General features: G+C 35.7%; 1 protein-coding gene across 18 annotated transcripts in view; it reads right to left on the minus strand.

The window, feature by feature from the left end:
• Positions 1 to 25,826, minus strand: part of ERC2 (ELKS/RAB6-interacting/CAST family member 2) — a 974,891-nt gene that overhangs the window by 481,139 nt on the left and 467,926 nt on the right. For 8 of the 18 annotated variants that reach the window (XR_010585146.2, XR_010585148.2, XR_012431277.1 and 5 more), the window contains 5 exons: positions 23,479 to 23,619; positions 20,210 to 20,350; positions 16,121 to 16,156; positions 6,125 to 6,154; positions 5,040 to 5,233 (listed from right to left, as the gene is read on the minus strand). Coding sequence is in view for 10 of the 18 variants with exons in the window: in XM_065540767.1 (XP_065396839.1) it covers positions 5,040 to 5,233; positions 6,125 to 6,154; positions 16,121 to 16,156; positions 20,210 to 20,350; positions 23,479 to 23,619 (542 nt within the window). In the remaining 8 variants the exon portion in view is untranslated. The remainder of the gene's footprint in view (positions 1 to 5,039; positions 5,234 to 6,124; positions 6,155 to 16,120; positions 16,157 to 20,209; positions 20,351 to 23,478; positions 23,620 to 25,826) is intronic. The other 10 variants (XR_012431280.1, XR_012431281.1, XM_015446056.3 and 7 more) reach the window with 3 other exon arrangements.

Raw genomic sequence — 25,826 nt, forward strand, 5'->3', positions numbered from 1 at the left:
CACATGGGAAAGAAAAACAAAACAAAATAAAATAAATCCTCAGGATAAAGCTTAAGCTAGAACATTCAAATGAAAACAGTGTTGACTACAATGATACAACTGAAAAGAGAAAATTTAAGATTAACCACATGGGGAAAGTGTTGATTTGATAATCCCTTGTATCTGAAATCCCCCTGCCGAGTGTTTTGTGATCATAAATGTGCAACTGATCGAAAATGAGAGTTTTGTCAGGACACGATCACTGTGGGGACTTTGGCAACACTGGCCCCAGCTGCCATTTCAAATCCTTCTGGATCAAAGGTAATTAAATCAAGGTCTGTGGCCAAGCCTTAGGAAATCTTAAACTGAAATAGCAAGCACACATTTCAGAAGTAGTTGCCTCTTTCAAGGGCTCCTAGTTTTCATCAAACTCTCAAAGGTGTCCGTGATGTCCATGACCTTCCCCAAAAAGTTGCTAGGAATGGCGTATAACCATCTGCCCTTGTCTTCAAGAAATTCTTTCAAATACATTAACAAATGTAAGTGAAAATTACCCGCAAGACACATTGATATCAAAACAAATAAAACTGGCATCAAGTTTTTTCCATGTACCATGAAACTTCTAAAACATATTATCATAATTAAAAAATAATAATAACACTTAAGTTTATGTTTTGAATGGAGCTCTGAAAGGCATCAAGGAAATTATGTTAGTACATTATTGAGCAAATCAGAAGAAAAAATAACATTCTCTTCCTCAAACTTAGATAAGGCTCTTTTAGGCATCTAAAATGATTTCTCAGTGTCCAAATGTCTGGTGATATTATTTCTCCAACCAGATAATTAAGTGGAAGTCTGTTTTCCATTCTGATGTTATGTCTTATGAGTGGAACCCCAGGGATCCAGCCTCCTCTCCGCATTGGGGAGGTATGTGATTGAGGGCTCAATTTGGGTATTCTCATCCTCTAGACAAAAACCAACAAAATCCCTTACATATTTAAGATAATTACATGAAAGGTCACCCAACTGATTCCTTCCCATGGGCGGGATGTGAGAAATATAGTGGCAGCAGGTCTGTCTTGACAGATTCTATTAACCTCTCTCTTTCCCCTAAGTCACCAAAGGATTAATTCTGAAACTTTAAATAAAATTCAGAGACCTTGATGGGCACTGACACAGAAGTACTACATATTTCACTGCCTCTAAGGTTTAATTAGCCACTAGGTTGTGTAATATACGTGACATCTGACACTGGGGATGGAATAAAGACTTCAGCTGAATTTGGACCAACTCTCAGAGCCTTGCTCAAGGCCCACCACCCACCTAGTAGCAAATTTCCCTGAACTGCCTGCAGTCCAAGGCAGAAGCTCCCCACTGGGCCATGCAAGAGTTTACAGGCATAACTGCACGTGGGACCACACTAGAGCAACATGCACTTTAAAAACCAAAACCTTTAATGGCTGATGAGAAACGTCACTCACATAGAATTTAAGAGGGAAATGCACTGTGTAAATGCCAGCCATGTGCTATCTGGAATGGGAAGATTAACAGAATAGAAAGTAAACACATACTGCTTTCTGAGAGAGAAGGGGGCCAGTGTCAAGGTTGTCTGAGTTATTCCTAACCCTGTGCCTTTTGTTGCATACAATTGAAGTTCTGGAATATTTTAGAACATGTGCTCCTTTTAAAAGAGGTCTTTTCACTCTAGTAGGTCACATTACAAGCTAGAGACCACAAATTTATTTCACGTTCAATTTTTGGTTTTCAAAATTACAAATTTAATTGCAAACATTTCTCCATGGCTCCAAAATGGAGATGCATGTCACTTTGCTAAGAACTCTAGTTCTCAATATTGTGAGGTACGAATTTTATAGTTTTATCCAGCAAATGACAATATTGCCCAATTTGAAAAAGGCTGCTTGACAACTGAAGGAAGATGTTTTTGTCAGAATACACATGTAGCATAGCAGATAATGCTTCAGAAAGGCAGGCCAAGGCTGAGCCCTCTTTTTCCCAAGAAACTTCCCCTCTGAATCTCCACCCCCACCTCCTTAGGGGCCTGGGCTGGGGCTGGAGCTCAGACATTTCCCAGACAATGCTCTGCTGCTGGACCTGAGACATGAGCAGGCAGAGAACTGGGACAGACTCAGGTCCCACCACACGTTTTATGAATTACAGTGCCTGGGAGGCATCAGCTTTAAGGAGAGACAAAGGCAGAGATAAAGAAAATGTGCAGAAAGTGCATAAAGATAAATGCCTGTAAAATCACTGCTGCTTTAATGCATTCCATATTGAAGAAATAAAAATCTGAATATTCTTGATGGTTTAAAGGCAATAGTGTCCAGCTAAGATCTCTTTGTCCAATTAGACCATTAAGCTGTTTATATGTAAATGTTTATAATAGCTTGCCCTGATTTTCAATTACAGTTCTGGGGGGCTGGTTTAGTATAGAAAAAATGCCATCTAAACATGAAGCATATCACTTTCTCTCCTGTATGCTAATAAAGAGGTAGATCTCTTGCAGCCCAGCAGCAATGCCTGCTCAGGAAGGCTCTCTGCTGGCTGCATGACTGTTTAGTCCTGCTGTACTAGCTTCTTTCTTCTGGCCCATTAGTGGAAGGGATTGTTCTCAATGGCTCATCTGTCAGCCCTGAGTTCGAATACCGACTTGATTCTTATAAGCTCTCCAACCTGGAGGAAGTTACTTAATCTGTATAAATCATAGTTTCTCATCTGTAAAATGAGAATAATGATAGTTTCTGTATTGTGGGTAAGACTAAAAGGTATATATTATTGCAACTCAAGTGCTTAGCAGAGTACCTGGCACACAGTGAAGCACAGAATATACATACAATATACATACCCTAGTATTACAAATAAAACTACTATAATTATTAATATTATTATCTAGGGCATCCTCCACATAGCTCACCACTTCTCAGAGCAGTGGATTAGGAATCAGGAAACCCACATTACAGTTTTGTAACTTTCTGACTATAGGCCCAATCTCAGGAAGGTCATTTAACTTTTCAAGATCTCAGTTTCCTAGTCAATGAAAGAGACATGATCATAACTTTTCTGTGATCTCATGTCAGTGTTTTAAAGAAAAATTTTGGTTATAAAATGTAGTTCCAAAATAGATCCATCTAAACTCACAGTGCTCCTTGAGTTTTAAGAACTAGCAGACTAGCAGAACATCCCCACATTTTAAAATTAAAACTAAGTCCTTTAGAGATCTATTTTGGACAGTTACCCCAGAAAAAACGAAATCCTTGACTTACTGCTAAAATTGGTCACACTGAATAAAAATCAGATTATCATCAAACTAATGCTAAAATTATGAAGAGAAATATTAATTGATTTGGAATTTGAATGCACCAAATATTATACCTAAAAATGTTGAAATTTTATTGGAAATTAACCTATTTGTTTAATACAGAGACAAAGTTGAGATTTTTTTTTTCTTTTCTTTTCACTCCAGGCTGGAGTGCAGTGGCTCATAGTTTACTGTAGCCTTGAACTCCTGGACTCAAGTGATCCTCCTTTCTCAGCCTTCTGAGTAGCTGGGACCATAGGCACACATTACCACACCTGGCTAATTATTGTAGATACAAGGTGTTGACCAGGCTGGCCTCAAACTCCTAGGCTCAAGCCATCCTCTCACCTTGGCCTCCCAAAGTGCTGGAATTATAGACACAAACCACCATATCTGGCCTTGAGAATTTATTTGTTTTAGCATTTGACTGTTCATAATGATATACATGTTCCGATTTACCTGGGGACCAATTGCTTGCAAAGCTTCATTTGAATAGGTTGTTAGAGATTCACTCACTTCTAACAAGATTCAAGGCCATGAAAGGCTAAGGACAGATGATTGCTTGAGTCCAAGAATTGGAGACCAGCCTGGGTAACACAGTGAGAACTCATCTCTACAAAACATTTTTTAACATTAGCCAGGTGTAGTGGTGTGCACCTGCAGTCCCAGCTACTCAGGGGGCTGAGGCAGAAGGATCACTTGAGCCCAGAACTTTGAAGCTGCAGTGAGTTGTGACCATGCCACTGCACTCTAGCCTGCACAGCTGGCAAAAAGTAGAGGTGAAATTTGAACCCAGGTCTTTCTGTCACTGAAGCCCACGATCTTTCCACAAGATGATAGAGAGCTACTCTGTGTATGTCTTGAAGTCCTTTAGGGCTTCACAAGTATCTCGATCAAAGCTGGCTAACATTCACACGTTTGTTCAAAATTTGGTGATCTCTTCCATATGGACTGAATCTGGGAAAGACAAATTCTGCCTTATTGCTGAACCAATAAGAAATCTGCAGAGGTTATGGAGTTATGTAAGATTTTTCAGAAAGCTTTTTTTCCTTACATGAAGTACAGGAAAAAACATTGATAGCAAGCTTATTTTTCACATTCATACTATACATAAATACAATATGGATATGGTTTATCTGAAAATCTAAATACTCTGATTCAACACTCACTGTTTTTACACAGAATTTGCTATCACGCAGGACCTATTCAAGTATATGTATTTAAAAGGTCCTCTTAAGAGATAAACCTCCAGGATGAATTTGTTGTGATGTGCCAAGAGACATCCAAAGGATATGAGCTCCTTCCTTCTTCCCCTATCTTGAATGAAGAATTCTCAACTATATTCTTCGGTTGTTGTGGTGGTGGTGGTGGTTGTTGTTTGATCCAGACAAAACTAAACCATAAATATTTACCTATGATGGAAAAGAACTGAAGTTTTGGGTAGTCAAAGCCCCAATTTCTTACACACTTCACTGGAAAAAATGCTAGATCATGGACATCACTCAAGAAAGTTGACCACTATTTTCTTTAACACTGAAGAAGTATATAATCCCTCAGAAGATAAGCCAATTGCATTCTTAGCATTCCACAGAAATGTCATCTTTCACAGGCCATATTCCTCATTTATGACTTGTTTCTAACTTGGAATATGAACGTGCAATCCAAATCCACCACAACCGGAGATGGGCAACCACGCAGTCCATGTTCTCTCACTGTCAACAATTTACATGACTGTAAAATTTACCTCTCCAGTTCTGCGATCTTCTTGTCCTTGTCATTCTTCTCATTCTCCACCTCCTTGAGGATCTCCAGCAACCGGTCCACTTCTGCTTGGGCCTTGCCACACTCGTCGCGGTAGTAAGACGCCTCTTTATCTAGCTGTTTTATTCGGTCTGCAAACTCAGGGTTCATCCTGGAGTCATCTTCAATATTATGTGCCTTCAACATTACATTTGTAAAGAATGCAGTTAAGACAACAATTTACAGCAATAGAAAGTGCTGTCAACAATGGCCCAGAAATTAACTTTGGAAAGAAAATCACCACCAAGATTTATGGGTATATTGTCAGTGAAAAGGCAAAATAGAAAAATCACACATTTCAGCTACCTTAGAACAATGTTGGTTTTAAAATAATATTAGAGTTTCACAGGGGAGTTTCTTCAATTACTGACATTTTGTTCCATTAAATGTTGCTACTTTCAGCTTTTCTTTCCACCACAAAAGTGGGGTTGGAGACTGTGATGTCTTTATTCCCGGTCATGTGACAAGCAGACCTAAGACAATTCAATTCCTCACAGTTAAGGAGGTGATTCATACAAAATGCTTCCATTTCCAATACAAAGACACCAAAACAACACGATATTAGATTATCTTCCAAGAACTATCAAGGGCATATGTAAAGCCAGATAACATATAAGAGACGGATTGACTAATAATTGAACATGTCATCCCACTGAGAAATTTCAGCAGGAAACATAGTTTGAAATGAGGCTTGGAGGTGAGGAAGGGCTTTCCAGCTAACAGTTATACCCATAAATTCTCATTCTCTTAAATAAATTTAACCTAAACCAGGAGGAGGATGAGCTAATTCATGAACAAGTACACAGACGAGAATCTGCAAATACATGCATGGGTGGGTGGCAGCTTCACACACAAGAAAAGACAGGCAACAACACAGCAACAACATTGCAGAATAATTTGCAGCCAAAGTATTTGTGGGTTTGTGTGTGAGAGAGTGCGATACAGCTTTTTTTTTTTCCCAAAATAAACTTTTGGCTGAAATATTCCCAGACAGATAGAAATAACACTGCACTGCAATGTTTTGCCTACCCCTTGTTTCCCATTATTCCTAATTGACTTCTTCAAAGAGCAGGCAGGGAAAAAACAAGTAGTTTAACAACAGTGCACATTCAACATAGAAAGTTCAGATAAGTCATATATGTATGTGTCTTCAAAATCCACCGGTGACATAATCAAATGTTAACAATTTATAAGGACTTAAGTTATTCTGCTGTCTTGCTACATGGAGCAGATATTTATTGTGTTTTAATATACTTTTTTGAAAATTTCAGGGAAAAAACAAGGCAAGCAAGCTACAGCTACTGTGGGATTGAATGAATCATGCATGGTTAGAAAAATTAATACTAATACTACGGTTAGAAGGTTTGACAGTCTTTGCAATGGTTTAGTAGAAAAAAATTCAAAAATTAGTATAAATAAAATAAATTTCATATGACAAAATAATCATTTTAGAAATAATATTTTTGCATGTAACATATTATTTAAGCATGAGGATAAAGGGGAAAAAGTTGCTTTCATGTTCTTAAATCTAAGATTTCCTTATTTAAGAAATAAACTCAACTATACAAAATAAAACTTGAGAAAAATGTGTCAATTCAACACACTATCAGATACTGGTTTATTCCCTTTTACCAACATTTTTCAGAAACCATTTATTTTCATTTATTTACTATGTACTCTGTGTTTCATTATAATAGATTATTAAACTTTTTCAGTATAATTAAAATAATCTGAAAGAGAATCCTGAGCTAATATACCTTTAGGAGTATATTTATCTAATAATTTCCTTTTAAGCTTAAGTAATGAATATTTAAATTTCCTAATCTCCACTTTAAAAATGTAGAGCAGAAATCCTATTTTAAAAGAAAGTAACTACTCCATATACCTGTTTCAATTTGTGATAATATGAATCATTACTTTTGTTATAGAAAAGCATTTAAAATATAGCTTTTAAATAGCTAAAGAAAAAAAAACTTCGTGTTAACCTCTCTTTCACTTTTATACTGTATTACGATTCTTTTACAGCAGTTAAAAACCTTTTCATGACATTTCTTGAACTATCCAACCAATGCTATTAAGATTTTTTAAAAAGAATTAATGAACTGAGTAATAAGCAGCTGGAAGCACTCAAAACAAATGAATAAATATATTTTGATTGCCTGTTTCTTATGAGAGTTAAAATTCCTTTCCTGATGCTGATTTTCAAAAGTTCACAAATAGTTAGCAGTTAGCTGCTGTGGCTTATTTTAGTTGTTGTTCTTATTGTTATTATTATTTGTCTCTTTTTAATAAGTGGGTACAGGATTACTAGCTGTAAGACCAAGATTCTAAATCCAGTCCTGCATCTTATATTTACATAAGATTAGGCAAATTCATTAGCCTAAAAACCGTGAAAACTACAAAATGACAAACATGGGGGAAGATATTATTCACTTTTGTTTTTATTATAATTATTATTTCATAATATGCATCCCAGAAATACAGCTTGTTATTCAGCTAAGTTAATAGATTTATTTGGTTTTCATTGACAAGATACTACATACTCCTTATAAAAAAAAAAAAAAGCCTCCCTGATAGGTTTACAGAGACAGCATAGTCTGCTAGTGATGGTATGTACACATATTCCTTATTTTAGCTCCATGAAGAAAAGAGGATTATCCAAGGCCACTTTTCAACATTGGGTGAAATCAGATGAGTTCATAGTCTTTTCAAACAAGTAAATAAGTATGGTGAAAGGACTCATGGGATGTTTAGAGGCACAGAAAGCCTAGTAAAAAAAAGTGCCTTAATCTAGACTGTACTACTGCTGATACCATATGCTGAAGTTAGGTCATGTTATTAGAATGAAGACCAGAGCCGAGTTTACAGCTGGCCCAGTATCTATTATTAATAGATCATACTTCAAGTGCTAATGAGACTTTTAAAATAAATAGACAACCTCAGCCAGGTGCGGTGGCTCACGCCTGTAATCCCAGCACTTTGGGAGGCCAAGGTGGGTGGATCATGAAGTCAAGAGATCGAGACCATCCTGGCCAACATGGTAAAACCCCATCTCTACTAAAAATACAAAAATTAGCTAGGCACTGAGGCACGCGCCTGTAGTCCCAGCTATTCGGGAGGCTGAGGCAGGAGAATTGCTTGAACTCGGGAGGCAGAGGTTGCAGTGAGCCAAGATCACGCCACTATACTTCAGCCTGGCGACAGAGCGAGACTCCATCTCAATCAATCAATCAATCAATAAAATGAATAGACAACCTCAAGAATACCTGTGAATTAAATCTCTCTATCTCTATATCAGTATCTACTGATTTCCAGGCAAAAGAACTTATGTCAAGCCACTTTCAATCTTGGTGCCAGAATTCTTGGAAGGGCTACTAAAATATCATTTAAAATGTTTTTAAATCAATAGAAAGCTTTAAGGAAAAGTCATATAAAGATGACAGGGAAACAGCTGCTTCTTGGATCATTACTAGGGTCCATGTAAAGACTCAATGAAAGAGAGTTTCACATGACTGGGAAGGCTGGTGAGTCCCCAACTAAGCTTAGGTATTGGAGGCAAAAGCCTCTAAAGGATTTACAAAAGATATTGTATATAACCAGCTCTATTCAGCCTGAGTCACAGCTTTTCAGAGGATGGGCTGAAATTTTTAACTAGTAACCAGCATGAATGTGTTCTACCACGATCTACAGACATGAATGATTCTATACTAAATAAAATAGTGGAGGAAATTGAGCTTTTTAAACCAATGCTTCCTTCAAAATTATGAGTCCTGAGCTTCCTCCAAAAATGGAATGAAATAAGCACTTTATTTGTATTTAGGCAATATTCTCGCCTTTTCAAATCACAACATGAGTTCTTTAATCTGGACTGGTAGCTCCTAACAGAGATCAAAAGTAGGTAACAGACTTGGATCTAACATACTTTAGACACTACAGCGAAAAAAATAGATTTGAATAAATCATGATCGCAGTAAATTCCTAACATGGCATTCTAATGAATTCAAGACATAAATTGAAAATGCACAGTAATATTTTTCCTTAAGAATCTGTTGGTTTGCAGTTAGCTCCCCAACAAGGTCCGGGAGGGCTTGCCCATTCTATACTTCCGAGGAACATTAACTTTGTCCTCCTATTGTCATTAGTCAGGAATTTACCTCTTAAAAACACAAATTGGTGTGAGTTTTCTTTTGATGGCTTCAGATCTTATTTACCATGAATATAGCAAGCTCATCGTCACTTTCAAGGACATCCACCAGTCATTAAAACTAAAGGAATATCAATAAGCATTCTTTCACTAATATAGAGATTTAATTCCACTGATTAAACAGGTCAGTTTAAAGGCAAATCCAGGTATCTGATTCTGCTCAAAAATATGTCTTAAAACATTTAGAACAACTTTCAAGCATCTTATAGAAACACAAAAAAATGTGGAAAGGACATTTCAGAAATGTCTGCATTGCATATTACATCAGTAAGTTTTGAGGGACTCCCAATTATGTTTCTTGTATTTCCATATGTAAGGAAATTTCCCCACAAATGGGAATAATCAAAACAAACTCTGGAGCCTCATTGATGTGGGTAGGCCTCTGGGTTTTCATGTGAACTGACTTTAAAAGCCTAGATCAGGCATTAAGAGAACTCTGACCATGGCTTGGGATGAGCAATACATTAACCTATAGTTACAATAACCTAGTAGTTATTTTAGTGAAAGAATTTATAACTACTTCAGGAAATAAGGCAAAACTTCGGATTAATACTATATCTAAATGGAAGTTAAGAAGCCAAAAATGGCTAAAGCCAAACTATGGGGTTGTCAAGTATCAAAATAATACAAGTTTATCTACATTTAATCTTATAAAGACTGGTCATTGATTATTTCCAATAAAATGGCAGTTCATCATTTCAGATCCCTAGAAAGGAAAGTATTAATTTTGGTCCAGAAACCTGCTGTGAAACAAGGCAGGGAACTTTCAATTATTATATTATATAACACGTTCCCTTTGAAATAGACCCTACCAATTTTAATTAAAAATCATTTCCCTCAAAATAAACAAATAATTACTCATGACCATAAAATAAAAACAGAATGTTAACCAATGTATTTGATGACTTTTCTTCCCTGCTGTTTCTGGGTTTTAGCAATAATTTAGGCAGTGTAGAAATATGATTCTCGATTGTGGCGTGTTGGTGGTTTAATGTCCATTGACAGTGCTTTAATATTCCTTTCATATCCTAACAGCAGGACAGGGTATAGAAACTATTTTAAAAATTATATTTGACTACAGTCTTCCAAAAGAAATTTCAATATTCTCATAATTCTAAGTTATAAACAAAATATTACATTTTAAAAGAAAATTTTTAAGGTAATTGTAGAGTTATATGTTATAACATATTATACATTATATATATGTTATATATAACATATTATAACTCTATAATAGACTGATTGATATAACTCTATTATAGACTGATGAAACACACATATTATTGTTTAGAATTAAGAACCAAGGGAAGAAAAAGAACACAACTGAAGATAACCTGCACAGTGTTTATAATAATAAGACAAAACTCCAGGAGTAGAATGATAGTTAAGCTGCAGAACAGTTATAAGAAAAATAACAATATCAAGGCAAAACTTTCGGTTCCTAATTTAGAAAATTAAATTTCATTTAAAATACAATGAATCAATACCGGGCATCATAGCTGAGCCTAAATAATACATTTGGAAACTAATAATGATATATTTTGAAATGTTATACATCTTAGTTGGTTTTTTTTTTTTTTTTTTGGTAGAGATGGGGTTTGCTATGTTGCCCAGCCTGGCCTCCAACTCCCAAGCTCAAGTGATCCTCCAGCCCTGACCTCCCAAAGTGCTAGGATTACAGGCACGAGCCACCACACCCAGCCCCTATATATCTTAGTTCTAAAGGAAATTATTCACTCATAATTCAAGCTAACTGCATTCAGAATATTCAAAAATTTGCATATTAAAACAGCCATACCAAAAAAAATTCTTTTCATAGATGGAACAAATAGGGTATGTATAAATAAATACAAATAAATATTCAAAATTATTCTTGTGTCTCTCTCTCTCTCTCTGTCACACACACACACACACACACACACACACACACACACACAAAAGAACAACTGTATGCTTAATACTTTTAAAGATTCCCCAAACAAAACTGTAATTATTAATGTAATCCTTTCTAATTATGGGATTTCCTAAAATTAGCAATGTGGAGAACTGAGGTAATTATCTGGATGTCCTCAAACAAAGCATGTGGCTTCAAATGTTGAGTGTTATTGCAAATATTAGTTGAGTTTTTTAGACACTGAAAGCATGGATCAATTATAGGGTTTGTGTTTGCATGTATGCATATGTTTACACATGCTATGTGCATGCCTGGAATTATCTCTTAAAAAGTTGCAACTTTCCACTGTGCTGGGAGATAACTGGTTTAAGAGTGAATCAAATACTTTTCAGAAATAGGCTTTAAAAATCATAAAAGAAACTGCTATATCCAAACAATGACTGTGAAAACATTTATAATTCAGCCCATTATGTTCCTGGGATTATACAGTCCTGTAATGACCTACAAAACAGGAAGACCTCACTGAACATTAACAATAATTTTTTCTATCTCTCTGGAATGAAAAATGCCTGCTTTTTGGCTTTTGTTATGTTTTTTGTAAACACTTATGTAAAATGTGAACCCTGCTAAATATGTATTGAGAAGAGATAGGATTTCAAATGGATAACTACTAGGGATTGGGGGCCCCAATGGTGGGGAACATCAGAGGTGTCTCAAATGTGCCCTGGCCAACAGCAAGGTTGTGCCCAGTGCCTACAAATCAGTCATTTGCCTTGTACCAACAAGGGTATTCTATGAAGCACTAAACTGAGGGACCCAGAAGGTCTGGAGATTTATTAAAATTTTTTGAAAGACTCCTGATACCATCTCTGCCTAAAATGACCACAAGGGCTACAGCAAAGAAGGTATTTGAGACTGATGAAACACATATTATTTGTTTAGAATTAAGAATCAAGGGAAGAAAAAGAACTGAAGATAACCTGCACAGTGTTTACAATAATAAGACAAAACTCCGGGAGTAGAATGATAGTTAAGCTGCAGAAAGGTTATAAGAAAAATAATGATATCAAGGCAAAATTTTAGGTTCCTAAGAAATGTCATTAGATATCACTTTGTGCAATAGAGTGACTAAAGTAAAAGGAGATAAAAAGTAAAAGGTTCCTTTCTACTCTAGAAATAATAATACTTGCAGGAGCACTTAAAAGTTTAATCCTTGTTCACTCTAATGTAGTGTAGACTGTCAGACATAGAATTGACTATAAAAGTATCTTATTTAACAAAAAACAACTATACTATAGTTCACCAAAAATTTGTTAGGTGGCCATATAGAAAATAAACATACAAGAATAAAAGAAATTTCCTAGCTATCAATAACTGATTAGAAAATAAAATAATAAATATATCATTCACAATAGCAACCTAAAAATTAAATATATATAGATATGCTTAAGACTATCTTTAAGAAGAAATATCATGGATCTGTAACAGGAAAATATTAAAATTTCACTGTAAAAAAACCACTGGAATAAATACAAGTTGGATCATGTTTATGAATGGAGAAAAATAATATTGGGAACATATCAATAATTCTAAAATTATTTTATAGATTAAATATAATTAAAATCAACAATTTTGCATTTTAATTGACAAAGTAATCCTAAAATTTACTTGGAATGATAGACAATTAAAGGCTAAAAACTTCAAACAAAATAAGACAAAATGAAAAGCAGAAAGAATTAAGGTGTAATTTGTTTTACTAGATATTTTAAAATATAATAAAGACACAATAGTTAAAATGTTGACCCAACAAATTAGAGACATCGATAAAACTGAACAGATGCTTAGAAACTAAGACATTCACCCAAATGAGAACATCATATTCAATAAAATAGTAACAAGATCAGTGGACAAAGAGAGAACTGTTTGATACATGGTGCTGGATAATCAGGTGATAATTTAGAAAAATATAATTAGAACCTCACCTCTCAACATAAATAAAAATAAACTAAAGATGGATAAAGGGCTTAACTTGATATAAAAAGCAACATTAAAACATTTTAAATATAGGTAAGTGAAATCAGAGAATACTTTCCAGAATAAAGGCAGTGAGGAAAGCCTAAAGAAAAGTGCAGGTCAATAACCTAAAAATTGTTCTCTATATACATAAAAAAAATTTAAGCTAAATAAAACTGTCACAAATCTGGCAAAAATTCTAAATAAAACACAGAATAACTCATATAAACTAATGAACAAAACAGTAAGCTCAAAAGCAAGTGCTCAACTGATTTAAACTGTTTACATAAGAAAAAATACAAAAAGCTAATAAATGTACTGAAAAACCTCAACTTCAGTAGCAATTAAAGAAAGAAAAGTTAAAAAGGAAAAAATTTTCCACCTAAGCATGTGTCAAAGTTATGTACAATGCCAATTCTCAATGTTGGCCAGGGTGCGGCAGAAAGGCCATCTTTAATCAGTGCTGGAAGAAGCATGCTTTGGTAGAATTCCTCGGAAACTCAACATAGTAGGAACTATTGGGATCTTTACAAATCACTGGCGCAGGAAGGAGGCAGGCACAGTGGCACATGTTTGTAGTCTCAGCAACTCCAGAGGCTGAGGCAGGAGGATCCCTTGAGCCCAGGAGTTTGAGACCAGTCTGGGCAACATAGTGAGACCTCGTCTTAAGTTAAAAAAAAAAAAAAAAAAAAAAAAAAAAAAAAAAAAAGATGTTGGGGGAAGAAATTACCAACATTAGGAGAAAAAGCAAATAGAGTAGAATAGTATACAATCATTAAAATAGTATTTTGGAGGAATAGTTCATTATATGAGAAAATTCTAATAATGTAAAAAAATATATATAAACCTAAATAAACACTTTGAAGTAGAGTGTTAGATAAGGAAAAGAAAAAGGAACACGAGAGAGAGAAGGAAAGAAGGAGTAAAGGGAAGGAGAAGGCAAGAGGAGAGAGGAAAGAAGAAAAGAAAAAGAGAGAAAAAGAACAGCAACAACAAAAATATGTCTAGGTGGAGAACAATCCAAATGTTCCAGCAATTATTTCTGTGCCGTGAGATGTCCTATTTTTTAATTTTCCTCTATAGCCTTCCATATGTTTGCAAATTCTCAACTGTGACCATATATTATTTTTATAACTAAGAAAAACATAGTCATTTTTAAAAGACAATTAAGGGTAGAAAATCCATCATGCTGCATCCCTATCAGTCCAAAAAAGAATTCGACACCGAGACAGGGGGAGTTAAAATAATGAGAGTTTGGCTATATTCCCGGGATGCCAAACCAATGGGTTAGTTTAATTAACTTGAGGAGAAAAGTCAGTCAATGACTTTTGAATTAGTCACTGAAAAGACTGAAAAGTTCACAGTGGCATATTAGAGACGCACCACTGGGGTGAAGTGAAGTAAAAGTTGACGATGCCATGTCACTGATATTTCTAGAAATGGTCTAAAAGCTAACTAAGAGTTATTTCTTTGGTCCTCCCTATCCTGACAGGGAGAGTGAACTCCTAGCATGGTCCTGCTATATTTTTGCTGCTGCAGAAACAAGGTTCTCCCCATCTGTCCTGCACACACCCAAAACATGACATTCTTTGGTTTTCTTCCTGTTCCTAACTAGTAAGTATGAAACAACTGTGGTGGAATTATTTTGCTCATTTTTTAAACAACATTTTTTAAACACTCATTTTTCCCAGAGTGAGTTTTCGAGCTTGAAGATATTCCAACCTTATTTGTCTTTCTTCACATCTCCACTGTCTTGAGCCTGCTTATTAGCACTTATATTCAAACATTAAGGGAAAAGAACTTGAACTGATTATTTTTTGCTTCTCTGCTAAAATTCGCATTTTGAAAAAGAGGTTAACAAAGATGCTCCAGCAGGGTTTTAGGAATTCTGTTTGCAAAAATAAAATGTGTTGTAAAGAATGGAGGGTGGAGGCTGAATCTAACTAAGCACACCTGAACATCTTGCAGCTCAAGCTGTATGTATCCTGAAGCAGTGGCTTAACAAATAAAAAGTTGTTGGTGGAATTGTTTACTTTATCTATATGCTATTCATTTTTTCCATAAGGAGATTTATACATAGGAGGTGATTAGAATGCATGATAGCACAGATCGCATCTGCCAAACGATAAACTCTAGCCACCTTTAAGAAATATTTTCCCAGTAAGCCACTTAAGTTCACAGAACAAAAAAGCTTTTCTTCTTTAATAAGTTAAAAACAAACTGCTTCATCTATTAATAAATGCACACATGTCACTAGGATAAAAAAATTCGTGGTGGCACCTGGATCATTTTAGAAATATTTTTACTAGTTACCTGTTTTTTCGGTTTTTTTTTTTTTTTTTTTTTTTGTACTCTATTAAGCTATAATCGGAATTGTTACTATCTGTTATTAGGAGACTATATTATGGTTTGTCCTCAGCCAAATGGCATGCTTTTAACTGTTACGAAATCCACAGTAATGTTAGGTATTTACCAATCTCAAAGACCATAGCCCTATTTTTAAATCTAAACCTGTTTTAACTTCTATCACTTGAATAAAACATTGAATTGTTTGCTGTTTTACAAATGTTGTTATCCCTTTCAGCCTAGATATGCTTGTGTTTGAAGGATTTAAGGAAGAGTTCCATAAGCCTAGATCTTCAGCTGACTTCTGTTTTACTACAGTCTTTGGGCTGAGGTTAAGAAGGAGGTAATATCAGAGTTGGCAATATTTTCTTGAATTATTAATTTTTAAATTTCACATTCATAAGAAATGGCAGTGGCCTCAGCACAGATCATTTCTTTTAACAGAACGGAAACGGGAAGAAACTCATAAATATTTTCAAAACCTCCCCAGTATGGCACACCGTGACTGGTGATCAATGGATCCTCATGCTTTGATATGTTACAGCGGGAACTTTCAGAAATGACTTACTGGGTTGTACATCTGATTGAACAACTGCTCAGCTTGCTACATTGCAAAGTTGGGGAGGCATTGAGGCACAGACAGGGAAAGAAGGAAAGATCCAGAAAAACAGCATTAGCTCAACAAATTCAGTGCATTCGCACAGACGAGTTGGTCATTAAAAAAGAAGAAATTTCAGTTTCTAAACATTCCACAGTGAAAGTGAGATGCTCTAGGGAAATACAAATGTTGACTTTGGCTCCTAAAAAAGAATAGCTGGAATAAGAAATTTAAGGTTTGTGTTACTTTCCCTTTCTCGAGTTAAATAACCCATGAAATAAAGAAAGCTGTCCACTTTTGATGATACATGAAGTGCTGGCCTCCAGCAATGAATCAGAAGAAGTACTTTTGGCCAAGTCTGCAATTTATTACCTGAACTTCAAAGATGGTAATAATAAAAGATTAATTAAATCTTATCATTGAATTTATAGCTCTTCTTTTATATTAACACAAGCCTGAATTTTCTATTCAGTCTATCTTCAGAAAAATACAGATTAGCAAACAGCAGGTTAGCAACAGCAAAATATCAGTAAGACTTTATCGGATTAACTTAAACGGGAAAAGAAAAAAATTTAAATCAGCAGGACCAAAATACAGTATTATCCATTGCCTACTACCAGTTTCTACTGTTGTCTCAGGATTAATAGAAAATATAATTTTCAAAGATATTCTATTGTGTTCCAAGTGCTTTAGAATCTATAATATTTTCTTGTCTATTTTGTGTTGAAGATTTAAATTTTTGTGGATTTAAATATGCTGAATATTATTTTAAATAGCATTCTCAAGTTATATTTTCTAAATACCTGCACTATTTATCTGGGGCTCAATGTCAACGTGTAGAAGGTGAAATATTGTAGAAACTATTACTTTGCTTCAAGCTAAGACACACTTTTTAAGAGCCTCAATTACTTTTTCCTTCAACTTGAATGAAGTAAAAGACAATGTTATCATGGTTTAAAGAAACTCCCTCCTCAAGTATAATATCAATTGAAAAATTACTAAAAAGCATAAATCTTATTTTGAATTGCCATTGCTTCTCAACTGATTTCTAGTCACATAGGCTAAGTTTACTCCCCCATTTTGAACCTCAAATACTCTTTTGAAAGACAAAATGATCCATATGTCAGTTATCAGTCTCTTCTCAACTCTTGGGTATCTATTTAAGATTGATGAATGCACTTAATTATAAAGCACACTCATAATTTGCAATTATGCATTATTTGGTTAGTATCATTTTGTCAGCCTCACTAATATCAGTAACAACTTCCTCAGACATGAACATTTATAAATAGTGGGATGGAATGTATAAGGGAGTTCCTTTTCTGCCTATAAGCATTTGTCATCATGAAGTATTTGAAGGCATCTTAAATTAACACAGTATCATAAAGGGTTAAAGTAATTATGTGTGTGAATGTTCTCCACAGACTTTTATGTAAAACCTCCCTTTACCAATGTCAAGCATTGTTTATAAGACAAAAATAAGTTTAAATCACTATTTGGATTTCATTGCCACTGGCAGACAAGGTTTCTGTTCAACGACACACATCTACAATATCGTGTAGATTTTATGGGAAAAATACCTGGACACTCACAAACCTTGAGCAAAATTCCACTGGGAATTTTTGGTGTATTTATGACATAATAAAACTATTATGTTTTCAGCTTTCATTTAGTAAACCTTTACATTTTATTCACAAGTCACGTACCCTTTTATTTAAAAAGAGGCCCAGACACACTTAAGCTTTTATAGCTGCTTATTTTTCCATGAGTAAATGATGTGTTTATATGTATATTCACATACTGTTGGCTTATATTTTCAAATATTTCATGTAGATCTCAATTTTTTTAAGGTGATGGGTAGTTGAGGTTTTTACGGAACTATTTATTAGCAGAAATTAAAGACTACTGAAAAAATATTTTAAACTTTTGAATTTAGTTAATGCTAGACAGCCAAAAATAACAAAATAGCATCTGCAGGTTAGACATAAATATATTTAAATTATAACTACCTTATTTAAACTCACTACACTATGCACTTAGGAGACAGTATAAGTAAAGATTATGTATGTACTTAGAAATGAGTTATCTTTTCATAAATGAAATAGGTCCTTTACAGCAAGACAACCATATTTGTTACTTTAATTCTAGTGACTTGGTAGAATGTTAAAATACTGTCAGGAATAATGCTAAAATGTTTACAGGATTTGGTCTGTGAATTTCAGTATGTGGTGTCTACCTGTGAGTCAAAGGAAACCACACACTCTGAGTGATCACAGGGGCAAACCACAGCTATGTTGAAAGAAACTATATTGAATTGCATAAATGTTGATTGATTAAACTAGTCAAGTCATTACATGAAAACTATAAGCATCAGTATGTGAATCTCTTCCTTTTAATTACTAGCGGATTTCAAATTCCCATAGATGATTTACACTAAAAAGGAGGGTGCCGAACATGTACCTATAGAAATAATAAATGGGGTCCCCTGATCTCCATAACAACGGCTCATCAGAGTAGGTGGAGGACATCTTTCATGCCCAGGTCTATTTGAGGCCATCTTTCTTCGAGACTCAGCACACTGTGACTAAAGTAAAATAGTGCAGAGGATGGTCATAAGGAGCCAGTGAATTTCTCTCTCACACAAAGCTAGCTTAGAGCCTGCCTTATGATCATAAAATTTTTTTAAATGAAAAATATTTTTCATAAGTTCATCCCTTAATATGCATATCATAGATAACATTTTGTAGAGCACATTTATATAGATCAAGAATGTATGTCATATACCCAATACATCACATCCAAGTCATTCTCCATTTAAACACCCTCAAATGGGCAATTTAAATTCTTTTATTTATTGTTCAAGATTTCTGCTTAACTAAATATTGCTTGAAGTAAGTGAGATGATGAGTGGATTGGGAAACAGATTTTTGCAATATAGAGATTTTCTTGCTGTTTTGTTATTAAAGGATTTGATCTGTGTATTTATCTTTTTCTGTATTAGCAAGTAGACTTTCGTAGTGTGAAATTTCTCATGACAGTTTCCTAATTATCTCTGTAAAGTGAGTACCATATAGTAACATTTCAGTTATATATTGCATCATACAAAATAGTATATTACATTTTAAGATACCCAGAGTAATTCCTTCACAGATATGCGATTCCTTCACATCCTTGACCATCCATGTCATATATTTTCATAACTTTAGCCGATAAATCCCCATCCCGGTGTGCTATGAATTATACATAGTCAAATTTTATTATATACTTTGTTTGATTGTTTAGATTCTTATCATCCCTTTTGAATAAGTTTATGAGTTGCCAAAGGGAAACAAAATGCTTAAACTCATAATGTTATGAGTTTTATGTGAACAATGAGTCTGCGCAGACATACCAAACAACACAGGGAAAAAGTCAAAGTAACAATGCATGACTGGAAATGCACTCCACAAAAATGTCTGGGTCAGAGAAAACATGTTAATGCCACCATGTAAATATCCTATTTCTTTTCCAAAGCCTTCTATCTACAATAAGCTTTCTTAGAGAGTAAGGTCATTTTGGTCAAAAATAAATAGTCATTCTACAGAGATGCCAGGGACTTGACAATTTTGGTGAACTTCTAGAAATTTAACAATGTCAGAAAAGCTTTTGCAAAGTTCTAATACAAAAAAAATGACCTACATCTGAAAGTAGCAAAAGTTTATTAACATCTAATGTGGCTTCCGGATTCTGTGACTTGTTGAAAACATTTCTGTTTTTCTTTGTTGATAGCTGAGATTTGCCCAGAGAGTAATGGCTGGTTTTTATAATATTTTTAACTTCTGCTACTATTTTCATCTATTTTTCAAGTTTTTCTTAAACAGGAAACCTAAGATAATTTTTCAGGTTCACAGACAGATTTGATAGACTTCTTAGCAATAAAGTTAAGAGTATTTAATTAATTCTTTTATCAGCAGACAGCAACAGATAAGGGGTTTGTTTCTTTTTAAAAATGTCTCTTCCTGTTCCATTTTATAAATTCATTTTTAAATGAGCATGATTTTTTTCTCAGACTTCACTTACCTTTTTTAACTGTGCTTCCAATTTGCTACATTCCTCTTTCTTTTGTTCGATGGCTATTTCTAGAGACTTTAATTTGGAATCCCTTTTCAGCCCTGCAGAGGCTAATGAAGATGCATGTTCTTTGAGGTCAATTAAACTAGACTGAAAGAGAAAGAATGTGAGTGAGTAAAACACTGAAATTTCTACTAGCAATGCCTTCAATTTGAACACATTGATTCTATACATAGCAATAAAGTGTGCAGTAGACAGAAAGGGTAAATATAATCTTACTAAGGTAACAATAGTCAGCTTTGGTCAGGAAATTAAAGTTGGCCAGCTTACAGAATGAGTAGGATCTAATTGCCGTAGAATCAAATGTGACCAAATGGTGTGGTCAGTAAATGCATGTTTCATGTCTCAAAGTCATGCTAATGATGTAAGTCCCAAGGTGGTCTTTACATGTCATAGCAAAACAGACACCCTGAACCTTCCATTTACATTTATTGCTGTCAGACTATGCAGACTCTGAGACAAATATGAAAGAAAATACTGACTTTAATGCTTCCGCTCCCAAGAGCAAGTCAAACATAAAAGAAGCCTCCTATTACGTTTTTATCAAATCCCATCTCTTTAACAGAGAAACGATCAATGGTTTTACAATCATCTTCTGGAAAATCAAACATAAAATTATTTTAAAATTTAGAGTAAACTTTATGTTCACGTCCTTTGCAATCTAGATTTGACAGATGTGATGAACCTTTCCAACTCAGACATGGGGTTACCTAAATTGTTCCAGTCACTAAGCATGTCCAGAAACCAACAGGTTCCACATATAGTCTGAATTCCAAAAACTAAAGAAATAAATACTTGCATATATCACTGAACGTGACTTTGCAACCTAAAAGAGCAATGTTTGTCATTCAATAAGAAATAGCAACGTCTAACTATGTGACTGAGATGTACAGGTTTTACCCCAAAACAGACTCCACGCATTTCCTTCTTACTCATTTGCATCACCTAGGAAGACACTAAGGACACAATGGTCTCTCTGTAAACGATGTCGGCTAATAATTTATGCTGGGTGGCTTCATTGGCACTGGAATGACCTTTATGATAAAAGTCACCATCATCCAGCAAGGTGCTTCTAAAACCCTCTGAGGAACAGGTGAGCCATTCTCATTTTTCACATCAGGAAACAGAGGCTTACAACAGCTGAGCATCTTGTCAAAGGTCTCTTAGCTAGTAAAGGCAGATATAGGTCTCAAACCCAGGTCTACAATTCCAATTTCAATGTCCTTTGTTATATAATTCCCACAGAAATAAGAAAGGACATTATAATCCAGTCACTTTGTCATGGTGAAGACTATCATCACTCCAATTAAATCATAAGCTCCCTGCTAACGGCAACTGCATATTGTTTTCCTTTATAAATTTTAAATTGCCGGATGCAATAGCCAGTTTTAATCAACTTGGCTAGGCTCTAGTCCCCAGTTATTAATCTAGGAGGTGCTAATAGAAGGCATTTTGTAGACATGACTAAAATCTACCATCAGTTGACTTTAAGTAAAGGAGATTATCCTCAGTATTCTGTGTGGGCCTGATCCCATCAATTGAAAGGCCTATAAGCAGAATTCAGGTTTCCCTGGGGAAGAACAAATTCCACCTATTGATTGCAGCATCAGCTTCTGAGACCTTCCAGTCTGCTTTTGCTGATGGCCTGTTCTGTGAATTTTGAATTCGCCTAGCCTCCGTAACTGTGTAAGCCAATTCCTTATGAGAAAGTTCTTAATCTGTAGAAAATGTTTAACGTGGTTCTGTTTTTCTGGCAGAACCCTGACTGACACGCCCAGCCCAGTGCCAAGCACATCATGCAGAAACAACAAATGTTTACCAAAATGTCTATCTGAAAGTCATACAACGTTGGCATTATTTACAAAACTACTTTCACTTACAGCTTATGCTCCACCACGTCATCAAGATCTCTTTCCATTAGAAATATATACATTGATTTTAAGGTGCAAGCCCACAAATAACACCCGCAACTGAAGAAGAATATGCTATAAACAAAGTCAAAGCTTTCCTATCTTCTGTCGCATACAAACTAAGGCATCACAGATCCTCCTACTCAGAAGCAGCAGTGGAAGCTAGGAAGAGAACTCCATTCTTTATTTTCATAACAAAGAAATAAGCTCCTTTCTAAAAAATAAGTAGGTTTAAATTTTAGGAAATATAGATTTTATTTCTGGGTTTCCTCGAAACTCCTCTTACTCATCCATTATTTTCCTTCTTCATCTACATCCCTAATTTATTCAGGACTTTAATTTGTGTGGAATTATCAGTACCCTATGAGTGAGGAAATACTGCGGAGCTGGGAGATAGACAACTGTGCTGCGGTACCGTCCTGCAGGGTGAAAGGTCTATGATAGCTCTAAAGAAGATGGACAGTTACAAGAGACAAAAGTAAGTGTGAAGGGGCCAATTGCAGGCAATCTCCACATATCTCAGAGTTATGAGGATTAAATAAAATAATGTGTAATTACTGCTTCTCATACTTCTCCACCAAACTATCCCCAAGAAAACTGAGAGGGTTATAGGGATTGCTTGAAGAATGGAGGAATAGCCCAAAGCACCCTCTTCATAAGCCCCAAGCAAGAATTTCTTTAAAGTGTAAGATGTTACTTTAAAAATACAGGTAGCCCTTATATTCTGTATTCATGTTTGCTATGGCATAAAAAAAATACAGCTCTAAATTATTTACTATAATGTAAAAATAATATGCCAGAAGAGCAGCCACATTTAAGCTCTACCTTGGGGTCCAGCATGGTACCACATCTCCTAACCTGAGGGAATTGGGTGGTTCCCTTTGAAAAGTACAAATGAATGTAAAGCACTCGACACAAGGAATAGTACATAGCAGACACTCTAATAAAATAGAGACATTATTATTAAAATCATCGCTGCTGTTGTTATCTCAAGCAAGGGATCGTGGGCCTGTGAAAAATATAGAATCCTTTAAGCCATGCAAATGTGGTAAGACATAAATAAAAGTTTCAAGGAGTTACATTGTATATAGTTAGCAGAGCAGAGAAGACAGGCATAGGGCATCACAGATGAAGGAAGTTACAAAAAAAAAAATTCCTTTAAATTCAGGCAGCTTTACAAAAGCAAAGTTACCACATTCCCCAAGCCTTAATATAGTGCCTCCAACTAACTCTCTAGTCTCTTGCAGCTGCACCGAATATGGGTTCATGAGGACTATCAATGTGGTTCATTTGTTTTTCCAGACTCACCTCTTTCTCAGTGAGTTCAGCCTGTAAAGCATTGACCTTCTCTTTCAGGTCTTTGTTCTCTTTTCGGAAGGATTCTATCTCTTCTAGTCTTTCCCGATCATCTCTTTCTCGCTGTTCTTTCAAGCGCTCAATTATTCTCTCCTGTAAGGCAATTAACAAAAAAGAAGAGGTGAGAACCCATCAGTGTATATGCCAAAGCATACTGCAAAAGAAAACAAGAGGCAGTACATCCAAGAAATGCTCTACAGGAATCAACACACACAAGAAACTCAAAATCGGATTCATGGGGATAGGCTGTGCATAATAGCACTTGGGAAGGACAACCAATACAGCTTTTGACTTGATAATAAAAGTTAACATCACAGGGCTGCAAAGGAACTTAATGTTCAAGTTCTGTGGCTGCTCTTGGTTCATGGTAGTATCCAGCAAATTTCTAGAGCAGCTCTAGAAGAGGGAGCTTCAGACCCCAAGACTCCAGACCTGACACAGCCTCGCACAGGAAAGGAGAAGCAGAACATGCCTCTTGGCTCAGCCCTCTTTGCTTAGCCTCTTCATTTGGCATCCAAGAGCCTTCATTGGTTTCTGAAGACTGTTCTCTGGCTGGATGGGAATGAAGCGGGGCAGGACCCAAACCCTCTAGGACTTAGAGCTGGGACTCATTGTGAGAACTTGAAACAAAGAATCAGCCCATTGTGTATGTGATTTTCTAGTGTGTCTGAGGATGTTTACTTCTCTGTTTTGTCAATGGTTTCTTGATAGTCAGTAGAGACTCCAAACCACTGGCTGAGTTTGAACAAAGTTCAGCAGCAGCTTTATTTTATTGAGGGCTTACTACATGCTAGGCACTGTGATGCGCTCTCCTCATCAGTCCTCATCACAAGCGTAAGGGCAGATCCAGTGCTCTTGGTGACAGCGTAGAGGTGAGGAAACCCAGAGCTCCGAGACGCAAGGTGGCCCAGGTCATAAACAGAAGGCCTCCCACATCCTGGGCTCTCGGACTGTCAGCCACATCCATGACACCACACTGCCACAAACATACACCTGGAGCCATTCAGGGAGGTCTGCCTTTGACTTTCACACTGAAATGAAAACGCTGCTTTGTAGACTTCTTTTCCAAAAATAGGAAACCTGCCTGATATCAAAGTAAGAAACTTACACACACACACACACACACACACACACACGCACATGAAAATTCCATCTGCGTAAAGCTTGAGTTATATTTCTGAAATCAGTTTGAAATTATCCAACACATATCTAAACTTCCTCTTGAATGGTCATGTTAAAAAATACTGGTGCAACAACTGTAACTGTGGCCAAGGATCCTGATATTATCTTTTATATTCTTATAATAATTGCATAGCACAAGACAATGCCTGATAAATAAGACAACTGTAAAATAGTATTTAATGCAGAGGGAAGTTAGTTTGAACACTTCTCCTATGATTTAAGATCCCCTGAGGAAGCAACTGTTCTACCCCACTGACAATAATTTATGTATCTAATGCTTTCGGCGGAGGAGGTACCATTACTGTTTTCCAATTACTTAAAAACACTTTAAATGAAATATATTATTATAATAGAGGAGGCAGAAATATAATAAATGAATCAATTAATTGCCTATATTTGCTTCTTCTTGATCCCAGACCTAGTTTACCTACCCGTGACAATGGTGAGTGGATGACTATGTGATCCACAAGAGAAGGAAATGGCCACAGTACGTGGTCAGTCTCTCAAGAGTTTTCAATGATTTCAGCAACTGAGCCTTTGCTGCCTTTTGTCTACACTACAACCAATTACCCAGTCACTTCTCCGTCCCATCACTTCCACTACATGGCTGTTGGAGTGACATTTCTAAAGCTCCAAAATGACCTGTCGCCTCACTATTTGGAAACCTTCCCAGGAATCCCTCTGGCTGGACCACGTGGCACTTATTCCCACTCAGCAGCCTTCACATGGTTTCACCGCATGATCATCCTCCCAGCCCTACTTTCAAGAGGGCAGCACTAAAATCCTTTGAGTCTTTTTGACCCACAGCTGGGCGAATCATCTGGCATACAACAAGCAATTAAAAGAGTTGAAGGAAGGAAGGAGAACTCAAATGAGGGATCATCTTGGCTTCAAAGAAAAGGTAATAAAATTAAGCAGGCATGTTAACAGCCAGAAGGCGTCAGAATCGTTTGGAAAGTAGGTCGATTTGCTCTAATCACTTGTACTATTGACTAGGCATTGATGACAAAAAAAATCAACAAGCACTATAATGTTTTTAAGTGTTATTGATGATTCAATACTACAAAATATTTCTCCGTCAATCACAAAACCAATTTAACTGTCAGCCGCGCAGGGCC

This window comes from Macaca fascicularis, chromosome 2, assembly GCF_037993035.2.
Source record: "Macaca fascicularis isolate 582-1 chromosome 2, T2T-MFA8v1.1".
NCBI lineage: Eukaryota > Metazoa > Chordata > Mammalia > Primates > Cercopithecidae > Macaca > Macaca fascicularis.